The sequence below is a fragment of the Leptodactylus fuscus genome, chromosome 4 (genome assembly GCF_031893055.1).
Source record: "Leptodactylus fuscus isolate aLepFus1 chromosome 4, aLepFus1.hap2, whole genome shotgun sequence".
NCBI classification, from domain to species: domain Eukaryota; kingdom Metazoa; phylum Chordata; class Amphibia; order Anura; family Leptodactylidae; genus Leptodactylus; species Leptodactylus fuscus.
In genome coordinates, this window is record NC_134268.1 from 146396238 (window position 1) to 146408870 (window position 12633).

The following is a 12633-nucleotide window of genomic DNA, read 5'->3' on the forward strand; positions in this document are numbered from 1 at the left end:
GCACAGACCTGCTTTTTATGACTGAGAAATGAAAAAATAACAAACAGCTTTGTTGAATGGAGCAAGTAGAATATTATTGCATTATTTATACCCACCTGCAGCCAACACAGCACTACGACTACTACACTGTCACTACACTGTCAACTACTTCTGTGTGACTACATTGTCAGCTACTACTCAGACTGAAAGAGTATCAAGTCTACTGAATGGAGGCTTGGCCCACAACTAGTCACTCTCCTAGTGGGCCCCTGATCCAGGTGGGCCTGGCATGGCACAGAACTCTTTTTGTACAGCATTTATTGCACAGCATCTCAACCAGACTATTTGTCTTTATAATATACGGAATAGATTATTTAAGAAAGTACCCAGTTTATTTTTATATTCTGTAGATGCATTGGATGGTTGATATGACATCTAGGAGCAGAGTCAGGCCAACAAGTATCCTTCCTTCATCTTCTTAATCACACTGCAGGGACCCCAATCACTGATAATCTTGCAGCATCTTTCTGCTGCCTGAGGCCTGCTGCTGTGCAGGCAAATATCCCTGGCTCATAGAGCTGTAAGGGGGCTAGTTCAAGACAAGAGCCGTAGCGCAGGCTACTAACAGGATCCCAGGCAGGAGCAAGCAGAGGTCAAAGCCTAGGCAGCAAGGTACTACTGAAAAGTAAGTTTATGACTTTTTTAAGAATTTACAGAAAAGTGTCACATAATATTTGCATATAGCTGTACAGTGGGCGCCCAGAGTGACTGCTTGGATTCCTAGTCTATAAATGGGTCCAATACCTTTCTGTCACTGATTCAGCATATATATGGAGAGAACAGTTACTGTAGCTCTGACAGTAGGCCAGTGTTGCAGGCCTTCTATGTGTCAGAGATCATTATGGGTTCCAAGACAAAGCATTTTAACTACTATTATAATTTTAATATTACATCATTGTAAACTTTGTGACTATGATGGGGCAGAGCATGTAGATACCCTAGATCTATCGGAATGTATACAAGGTTTTTGTAAAGGGCATAGAGGGGCAAACAAACAGCTGGACCTTCTGTTCTGTGTGGCATTATTATGGAGACCCACTTTGGAGTTTGCTATGGGGCCCCTCTCTTCTATATAAACCAAGTTCATACTGACTGTATGAGCTTGTGTTTTATTTTTAAATTTCTTGACTTCTCAGTATACAATATGTATATCCAGGCCATAAATTATAAGTATTTCTGTATTTACATTTATTAAAAAACATTATATCCTCCAATATTTGAGGAATAATGTCAAAATAGCCCCAGCTGCTGTGCATGCACCCTTTGTGGGGATCGAGGTGGATATCACAGAGTCCAAGAGATTGTCAGGGCAGCCAGTAGGCCAAGCAATGGCCAATTCCTAATTGGTAGTGTGAACCTAGTGTAAATGGACCCATATACTAATATACATTAATCACTTAAAAAAAGTGAATACAACAGTGCTTCAGCGTGCGAGTATCGTGGCGCAGTGTGTGTGTCTTCACCATGAGAATTTTCCATCAAACAGCTCTAACTAATCAAAGACAGGGCTACTACATGTAAGAAATAGAGATGAGCGAATACCGTTCGATCGAGTAGGTATTCGATGGAATATTACGTTATTCGACACATTCGATTCCGATCGAATACCACGCAGTAAAAATTTGTATCCCCTCCCCACTTTTTTTGCACCAATAACTGTCCAGGGGAGGTGGGACAGGAAGCAGGAAAACGTAGGCATCAAAAAAAAAAAAAAGGAAAAAGTCATTGGCTGGCTAAATCAGGTGACCTCAGATATATAAGAATAGTGGCAGCCATATTCGTGTCAGATGCGGTTTGGTGAGATAGGGAGAGACATACTACTGAGGGTCAGATGGCGATTTTAGCTTCTGCTAGGCAGGAAAACTGAAAACCAACAGCTCTTTCCAGTGCTACACTGCAGGAAGAGTGTATATACTCAACCGTTTTATACACTCAACCTGCCAAAATTTCAGAAAAGCCCTTTTTAGGGCTCAAATTCCTTATAACTGGTATACATTCTAACTGTCCCATAGGGGTGAGAAGAAAGCTGAATACTGTCATCACTTGTACACATCTGAAAATGCGTCAGGGTAGCACAAAGGGACGGGAACGTGGAAATCCAACTGGGGATCCAGGCCGCAGTCGAGCTACTGCGGATCCAATGGCTACTGGAGAGGGGCAGCCAGCAGTGCCCTTATCCACAACGTCAAGCAGGGTGCAGGGTACCCCGCTGACTAGGCCCAAGCACCAGGAACCAATGTTACAGTGGATAGCGGATATTGCTTCCAGCGGCATTTGCACCAGCCAGTCAGACACTATCTCCAGGCATGTAGTAACACAACAGTCTGTCTCTCCTGGCCATGTAGTGGTTGTGTAACCGCAACCAGCATGTCCCATCCTCAGTGCTAATGACAAGACACAGTTCCATGTTTCTGTACCAGTTCACAAGTTCCTCATCCTCCTCCTCCATCACCACCACCATCACCATTAAAAAACAATTAAAATCACCCCATTAAGGCTCACCCCAAGGGCCTTACAAATAATTTTTTAGGGCTCACCCCAAGGGCCTTATAAATATTTTTTTAGGGCTCACCCCAAGGGCCTGAAAAATAATTTTTTAGGTCTCATCCCAAGGGCCTGAAAATAAACTTTTTAGGGGTCACCTCAAGGGCCTGAAAACTAATTTTTGGTAACACTGCTGGTGCAAGGCTCAACTCACCGCAAGGGCCAAAAACACTGCTGGTACGAGGCTCAACTCACTCCAAGGGCCAAAAACTAAAACACTGTTGGTACAAGGCTCAACTCACCCCAAGGGCCAAAAACACTGCTGGTTAAAGGCTCAATTCACTAAACGGCTTAAAACTCTGCTGGTACAAGGCTCAACTCACTTCAAGGGCCTAAAACTCTGCTCGTGCAACGCTCAACTCACCTCAAGGGTGTAAAACTCTGCTACTACAAGGCTCAGCTCACTTCAAGGGCTTAAAGAGGACCTTTCATGGGTTTGGGCACAGGCAGTTCTATATACTGCTGGAAAGCCGACAGTGCGCTAAATACAGCGCACTGTCGGCTTTCCCGATCTGTGCCCCGGGTAAAGAGCTATCGGTACTGTAGCTCTTTTCAGTCAGAAGGGCGTTCCTAACAGTCTGTCAGGGACGTCCTTCTTCATAGCAGCGCCTATCGCGCTGTACAGTGGGAGCGGGGAGGAACGCTCCCACTATCGGCTTTCCAGCAGTATATAGAGCTGCCTGTGCCCCAAACCATGAAAGGTCCTCTTTAATACTCTGCTGGTACAAGGCTCAACTCACTTTACGGGCCTAATACTCTGCTGGTACAAGGCTCATCTCACTTCAAGGGCCTAAAACTCTGCTACTACAAGGCTCAACTCACTTTAAGGGCCTAATACTCTGCTGGTACAAGGCTCAACTGACTTCAAGGGCCTGATACTCTGCTGGTTAAAGGCTTAATTCACCCCAAGGGCCTGAAGCTAAGTACTGAAAAGTAAGTTTATGTATGGCTTAGCTGAAGGGCCTCTAACTTAATTTGGAAGGGCTCACGTGAAGGGCCAGAAAAGTAATTTTTGGAGGTCTTACCACATCACACACATAAACAATGACAGTTAAGGGTGGGGGCTGTTGGATTTCCCATTGCCTATACCATCTGTTGTTGTCATGGGCAACATGATTTAAAGGGGTGCATGCTAATGTTTCTTTAGCTTAAAATTTGTGTTTCTGTCCATACTAATGTAGAGGAAAGAAAGTTTCTAAGTATTTTTCCACTTTCATAGAGGTTCTATTGAGTGTGGAAAGTGTCTAGTTGATAGACTGTGATAGTGGGGTAATACTGGGACTTGGGCGTGTTCGATGCCCCCAGGCATGCTTCCCCTGCTGTCCCAGTTGCATTCCAGAGGTGTTGGCATTATTTCCTGGGGTGTCATTGTGGACTTGGTGACTCTCCTTAGTCGAATAGTGGTTTCCCCTGAAACGAGCATTTTTTTCCCATAGACTATAATGGGATTCGATATTCGGTCGAATAGTTGAATATTGAGGATCTACTCGAAATGAATATCAAATATTTCACTACTCGCTCATCTCTAGTAACAAACAAAGCTGTGCAACATCTGCATAAGGGTCTATTTGCAAAGCCTGATGCAAGGACTGACTAATGCATATCAGCAATATAATATGTTTATTGCCGCTTGTTTGCATCAGATTTTTACACTCTTATCTCCATAGCATGTGTCTTCACTATTATCATTGTTTTCAATGTCCTGGTAAATAGCAAACCACCAATAAAGCTTTTCTTAGGAATCCAGTTCATAGATCATGTAATATAACACGCATACGGCAGTAATAATCACAATAATAGTAAATGTATGGCATAGATCTACAATATAACAGCAGAAACATGTCATTGCTGATAAACATGCGATTTCGCAGAGCGCCAGCACACAGAAGTTAATCGCTGATGTGTTTAGCATTTCAATCAGACATGGTTCCCCTCATGCTGTTTTACCAGTAAGCCTCAGATCTAGCTGGGTTACAATTATTCCATGTGCTACTTCAGCAATGTAATTTTTCCGGCACAGAAATGCATATTAATTGCTATATCCGCAATGCTCATTTGTCAGAGATTAAAGCAATGTTTTCATTACTCTAACCTCACGTAATTGTAATGTCAGCTGGAATGCTTTATCCTTGAATAAGAAATCTGTATATCATGTTATGGAACGTGAAACTAAATATCTGCAATTACTGATGAATACAATTAGCTGTGTTAACATCTTATTCACTTGATAATTACCAAACTATTGTCTGTCTATAGATCTGTCTTATCTCTATCCATCAAACCTGTCTATCTAGAAATTCAAACAGTACCACTCCAAGTTTAGAAACACAAGTGCAATGTTTAGATCCATGTCTGAACCTTTCTCAAGCTGCATAACAAGTGGCAATAACAACATCTTATAGGGTGAACAAAGTGCAAAGTGTCATATGCAGTCAATTGTATATTATACTTACATATTTTTAAACCATCTACTGAATATAGGGTAAATACATGGGCAGGAACATATGTAAATCTAAGTGAGTGGATAATATATACCTGTGCACACTTATAAAACAAAAAATTGCAACTTTGAGCATCACCCACGTACATGCTCACTAATCTTCTGTTTCAGATTCTGCCCAACATTTGGCGTGTGTAGAGTGTAACTATGCATCAGCGCACTATAGGTCAGCATTGACGCTGCAGTGCGGGATGCAGTCAGGCCCAATTGATATATGATGGAGACTACACCGGTGCAAAATACTGCTAAAGCATGCACTCAAACACCTGCAATCCACGAGGGCAGTGGATTCTTAGGGTAAGCTCACATGTGTTTTTTAGTCCGGAACCTGAGGTGGCCTCCGCTTGAGGTTTCAGTCCAAAAAACGGGTAGCCGCGACTGAATGCCAGTGCAAAAGTAGAACATGACTGTGAAACACATACACATTAGGTATTCCTGTGTCTGAAAGTGCCCGGTCTACTGAATATAGGGGATCTGCAGTGCTCCTGTTCCGTTGAGAAGGGGTTAATAGGAGCACTGCAGATACCCTATACTCAGCCAGACTGAATTCCAAGTGGGAAAAAACAGTCCTCAAGCTCAGGAAAGGGGCAGACAGACAACCAAAACACCCCCTTCCATTCCCCAGCACCCAGCATCTACTGCACCCAAAAACTCCGACCATTTCAATTTTTGAACTTTTCCAATAGCTGCTGCATTTCCCCCCCTCAGCTTATACTCGAGTCAATAAGTTTTCCCAGTTTTTTGTGGTAAAATTAGGGGCCTCAGCTGATATTCGGGTCGGCTTATACTCGAGTATATACGGTAGTTATTAAAATAGATACTGTATCTCCGGGAGAGGTGACAGATATTATACATATATCTGCTTGTCGGGAATTTTTTCATGAGGTCAGATATGGTTTAAGCAAATCTGCTGTGGATTTTTAAAAGAATTCAAGCAGAAATCTGAGATTGAAACTTAGATTTTTGCAGTGGAAGTGCCAGCAGGTCATGCACGCATTATCCCGTATTATAATTCAGCGAGAAGCACTGCCTCTAAATCCTGACAGGATCCTGAACTTGTGAACATGGCCTTAGAGGCTTTTATTTTACAAGCAAAACAGAAATGGTTGCAAAAGTGATCGTACTTTGTACAGTGGATTACCACACTACATGTAATAGAGTTTTACCTCCTTTTACTTCTGTTTTTCTCTTCAATACTTAAGTTCATTTTGTTTTCAAGAAATGCAAATGTGCAGAAGAAATGTACATATGGGCATATGGATAGTCTATTTATACTCTGGGATAAATAACATTTTCTCTCTGAAGGCTCTTCTCAATATAAATGAAAATATCTTATTTTTAGGAATCAGAAGATTTATTACATTCAAAAGTACATTTGATACTTGCAAGATATTTTTTCTGCATCTTGTCTCTTTTTTCAGTTTTATAGATGGTGTCACTTGTTCCAGATTAGAAATGTTTATGTGGAAACCTCTCAGGCCGTTTAGTATAGTCTAAAATATGTGCATAACTCTGCATATAGTTGAATATTTCTCTAGAGATTGACACCATCTACAGAATATAATAGTGAAAATGTTCTACACATTGCTGTATGAACGTAGCAAATAGCATTAGAAAAAAAGAAGAGAACCACACCCATTGACAAACTACCATATTTTTCGATAATAAAACACATTTTCCCCCCCAAATTCGGGAGGAAAATGGGAAGGGGGGGGGTCATCACTGCTGGAAAACCGCGACAGCAGGAGTGGAGCAATGCTACGGACTCTGGGCATTTAGGAGAAGGTGTCCTGGTGGTGCAAACCTCTTCCTGACATTTGCTGTACTATTACGGCAGATACCGGGTCCTTCCTACGGTAGATGCAGAGCGTCTGCCATAGCTACCGGGTCTACACTGTAATGTACAGCAGAATACCGGAGCTAATTCCGCCATCAATGGCCACCCCAAAGTATTAAATCTGCCCCAGGAGCTTGTCCCAACTGGCATTATACCTTTGACATTGCAGGCCGGCTATCACGTGGAAAGATGTATAGCCAACAGCTAATGTATAGCCAACGATGCAATTGGAAGAGGAGAATTATCCCATTTGTCATACGGATCAGCGTACGGGACAGTGGATTGGCCTTGAGGGTTTTGGTAAATGATCATATTGGAAAAATATTTTTCCACTTCATATTATTTTACAGTGATGGAAAGATGACATGTGGAAAGAAAAGACATCACTACATTATGTATCAGTCATGTTTTATAAGCTGGTTGTTGTTCAAAGTAAAATGATGGCACAGAATACAAATAAAGATAAAAGTAATAGTCTAAAACAGACACTAAATGTAACATATCTCTTCAATATACAAAAAGTGCAACTCCAATGGTGTGAGTGTCCTTGGACGACATGAGGTTGAACAGGTATTTTTTGGTAGAGACCCGTTACCATCTAATTTTTCAGCCTAACTAGGGATATTAGCATTGGCCCTGCCTCCTAGGAACATTTATAAGAGCCTCTAGTGATATAAGGGCCTTCTGTGGGGATATGGGCTACATATAATACAGACTTGTTCTAAGCATCTTGAAGGTACATGATGATGCCAATAACATGGTGGATCACTTACAATAACAAAAGATCTTGAAGCTAAAGTCTGTAAGGGTGCATTCACACGATGTATTTTGGCTCGTAATCTGGCACGTAGATGCCTTGTGAGCTTTTTCACAAACTTGAAATCTGTAAAATATTATGGCATGTTCTATTAGATGTGACATGTATAGATTTGAGACACTTCTAGGGAGAATTGCCTTGTGCAAAAGATACCCCCTTTAGGGTGCATTCACACGATATATTTTGTCTCGTAATCTGGCACGTAGACGCCGCGTGAGCTTTTGCGGGCCGTAAACGCTCCCATTGATTTCAATGGGAGCCGGGATCGTATACGCGACACTATTTTGTGGCCTTGATTTTGCGGCTGCAAAATAGCGCCACGTATACGATCCTGGCTCCCATTGAAATCAATGGGAGCGTATACGGCCCGCAAAAGCTCACGCGGCGTCTACGTGCCAGATTACGAGACAAAATACATCGTGTGAATGCACCCTAAAGGGGGTATCTTATGCACAAAGCAATTCTCCCTAGAAGTGGCTCAAATCTATACATGTTACATCTAATAGAACATGCCATAATATTTTACAGATTTCAAGTTTGTGTGTTTGGATGTTCGTGAGTTTGGATGTTTGTTCCTCAATCACGCTAAAACGCCTGGACGGATTTGCGTGCAATTTTCCACATACATAGTTTTCCCTTGGGATTGAGACATAGGCTACTTTTGGTGCCACTAAACAACATGGCTTCCTAGCAGGAGACTCACAAAAGCAGGACTCCTAGCCCCAGCTATAGACTCACACACTGCCTCGCATTTCCTGCCTCAACCTGCCTGCACACTCCTTACTGTTGCCTCAGGAGTAGCCCTCACTTTACTCACTCACATTTACATATAGCTTTCCACTATATAACAGATCACATTGTCTGTATTACTACATACACAATATAACAGATCACATTGTCTGTATTACTACATACACAATATAACAGATCACATTGTCTGTATTACTACATCCTACTAATATAACGCCTGGACGGATTTGCGTGCAATTTTCCACAAACATAGTTTTCCCTTGGGTTTGAAACATAGGCTACTTTTGGTGCCACTAAACAACATGGCTTCCTAGCAGGAGACTCACAAAAGCAGGACTCCTAGCCCCAGCTATAGACTCAGACACACTGACTTGCATTTCCTGCCACAAACTGCCTGCACACTCCTTACTGTCGCCTCACGGGTAGCCCTCACTCTACTCACTCACATTTACATATAGATTTCTACCACACGGAGGCCAGTTGCTCCTGCCTGCAATTAAAATGGACTGGGATTGCAGGCATTAACACTTGACCCCCCTCCCCCTCAAACACCCCTTCCCCTTACCTTCAAGGCTGCAGACCGGGTCCTGCCTGCTGACCTCAAGGAGCCGACCTGTTCCATACTGAATGCTCCCACGCCTGTGTTTAGCTGGGCTATGTACAGCCGCCATAGTAAGGCACACAATCTCTCATAGACGGCAATACACTTGGATTGCCGTCTATGGAGACTTGCAATCAAATGATTGCAGGTTCACACCCCTCAGTGGAATGAAGAAAAAAGTAAAAAAAAGAAAACAATAAAAAAAACCAAAAAATCCTCCAACAACAAATATAAAACTCCAAACTACTGTGATACATATACATATTAGTTACCATTCCACCCAAAAATGCCCCGTCTACTAATAAACTATTTGCCCTACTCCCTCAACGTCAAACTCACACGTAACAAACCACCATTTTGGTTCACACTTTGGACTATCATTTCAATAAAAGCTCATCTAACCAATACACATTCCCCAGAAAGCTATATCTACCGTTAATCTGGCCCCGCCATATTGTGGTGGCAAAAAAAAACCCTTAGGGAGCCTTCACACGGCGTAAACGCGCGTGTATTTTGCCAAAATACACGTGTAAAGATACACGTCTCAAAATAAGACTCCCATTCACTTCAATGATATTTTTTACACGCCTGTAAAATGTCATTGAAGTCAATAGGAGTCTTAATTTTACACGTGTATTTTGCACGAATACACGCCTTCGCTCCGTGTCAAGGCTCCCGTACACTCAGTTCACACCACCGTCTGCTCTCCGTTCATGCGGTTCCATCTTCTGTTGTCACACAGTTCGCCCCTAAGCGCGGCTGATGCTGGGTTCACACTACCGTTCAGCACGCCGTATTAGGTTTCCATCTTCTGCATGCAGAAGCCGGAAACCTGTCAGACCGGGTCCGGCCATGAACGGCGGTGAGCATTTCATGCTCTCTGCTGCAAAACGTTTTTTTTTTTTTTTTTTTTAATCAGACACAGAGTATTGCATGTACGACTCTGTGTCTGGTTTAAAAAAAAAAGGTTTGGCAGCGGAGAGCATAAAAAAGGTCCAGTATGTACATGTCTACTTTACCATAGACCAGCTGAAAGTAACAAAATAACAATCCTCCGAAAATAACAACAAATTGTCTGTATTACTACATACACAATATAACAGATCACATTTGCTATCCCACCAAAATTTTTAAAGCACTTTTACAGTTTCAAACGTCTGTGTCCGCCCAATTCTCAAATCACCGCAGACGAAGTCGCGGGTAAAAGCTAGTATAGTATAAATGCAACTAAGTAATGTCAGATTGAAAGAAATTAATAATCTTTATAAGTTGTTACTTAGTATTTTAGTGATCTGACAATGGCAGTCGATTTTCACAATAGGTTATCTATTGTGCTGCAATGTAACCCGCATAAGGGAAAAATCTCCAAATCATAATGTGACTTTATTTCTTGCAGATATTTTGTAACAAATGCTCACATATCTAGTAAGTGAGCTTGAAATCTAAAATATATCTACAGCTGGCAATATTATCTATGTGCCAACTTTGGAGAAGTTCTAAATACTTGGCAGACCTGTCATCATTCAATCTGGATTGATACTTTACATGTTTTGTAGTTTTTAAGGAAGAATTGCAAAGAAAAAAAAAATGCTACCAAATAGGCAGGAATATATGCAGATGTTCTCACAAGTGACGGTCTCCCACAGAAATATTGAATTGCCATTGGCATTTTAATGAGGAAATTATCTGAGCCATGGGGAGGATCAGTTACTGTATATAGCGAGTACAGTGTCTAGTGGAGTATGATCAGAGTAGATAATTGTGACCGGAGGCTGTTGTGTGTTTGGTCTAATTATTCACACAGCCTACTGCGGCGTCATGGCCGTCAGATTCAGTTCTTATTTTCTATTTTACATTTACAAGTTCCGTTTGATATTTTTGCGTTATCAGTAAATAAAGACTCTTTTATGTTCATATTTAATCTGATTTTATTACATATTTTTGAAAATGTACATCAGTAAACAGAATACACATAACAGGATGGAAATAAGAATCACATCAACACATAGTGTGATAAGACAGATTGCATTACATGATAAATTATCATTATGGGGCCTTACAAATCTTTAGCCTTCTCCATTCTCTCCACCCTCTTTTTTTTCTTTCCACCTTTTTATTCTTTTAAAGATCACAGAAATTCAATTATCTATTTTTCTTAATGTTCTTACGGTACTTTAAAACTAGTAGTCTGGGCTATGTTGCTGTTATTTTGCCTTATTTTACTATGATATTTGATCTTTTCTGAATTTGATTTCATATATGCGATCCTATATATTGTTAAAAGAGAAGGAAAGTTGATGTAATCTTAAGGAAGAGATGAAATAAGATGCACCAAGGCTGTAGAACAGGGCCCTGGTACAATAGCTCAGTTTGACTCTTCCTCCGTTCATCTGTACATTTTAGCATCGTTTCCCTTTCCTTCTCTGTTTGGGCCCAAACAACAATAAAGACTTCATAACATATCTATGCACACAAGCTTCCCAGAATTGCCTGTCAGTGCCCCCCACATAGTAGTTATGCCGCATTTTGAACCACAGCCTCCCCCACAGAATTCCTTTGCATGTCCTGGCCAAGCTAAAGTCTGTGAATTATAAATCTTCTTGACATGTCTTAGTGCAGCGCACCAGAGGGCAGGAGTGATAAATTTAGATTACACAGACTTCCAGTCATCAAAGAAAATTTAATTAGCCTAAGTTTGGTGAGGGTGAGCTATGGACCCTACTGGCTTATGGGCCCAGTCATAACTGTGATTCCTATAGTTACACCGGTGCTTCATGATGTCAGGTATATTAATGCCCCCAGTGTCTTTGTCTATAATGATTAAAACATAAATAAAAATAGATATAAAGTTATCCCCGAAATTGTAGCATAATTGTAAGCCATAGAATACAGGTGACATGTCATGTTGGCTTCACAGCGAATGCTGTAAAAATGAAATGTTTAAAAAGTTGCACAAATGCAGTTTTTCTGTAATTCCACCCCATTCTGAATATTAAATGGTTCTTTCATGAAGTCAACAAACAATAAGCCCCCATATGGCTATGTAAACTGAAAAATAAAGTTATGGGGTTTGGAAAGCGGGAGCCAAAAACGAAAATCAAAAAATGCCTGCGGTGGTAAGAGGGTGAGGGTGTATCTGTGTCCTCGGAGGTTATGCCTCTGCTGTTGAGTTTAGTAGAGAGAACTGTAACCACCTTTATGCTCTTGGATACTTTGCCACCGTCTTATATTGCACCCTAGGTGCCTTCCCCATTAGGAAATTAGTAGGTTTCAATAATATTTGTCTCTAATGTTACATTAGCATGTACTATGTATACTAATAGTAATATTACTTTTTACAGTCAGAAGGTACTCGACTACAAAGGGAGCTGCGAGCATATTTGGCTGCTATCAAAGGTAAGTTGGATCCAAGTAAAATTTTCAGAGTACGTTACCTATGTGCAATATCTTAAATAGAAACTTAATGTACAGAAAACATGAGTAGCTTTGTAAATTCAGTGTATTACGTGATTTGTTTTTCCATGATTTAGAGTTTCTATTAAGAT

At 41.1% G+C, this 12633-nt stretch overlaps 1 protein-coding gene across 9 annotated transcripts in view; it reads left to right on the forward strand.

The window, feature by feature from the left end:
* Positions 1–12633, forward strand: part of AMPH (amphiphysin) — a 141814-nt gene that overhangs the window by 58489 nt on the left and 70692 nt on the right. For all 9 annotated transcript variants that reach the window (XM_075271189.1, XM_075271190.1, XM_075271196.1 and 6 more), the window contains exon 3: positions 12430–12484. In XM_075271189.1, coding sequence (XP_075127290.1) covers positions 12430–12484 — 55 coding nt within the window. The remainder of the gene's footprint in view (positions 1–12429; positions 12485–12633) is intronic.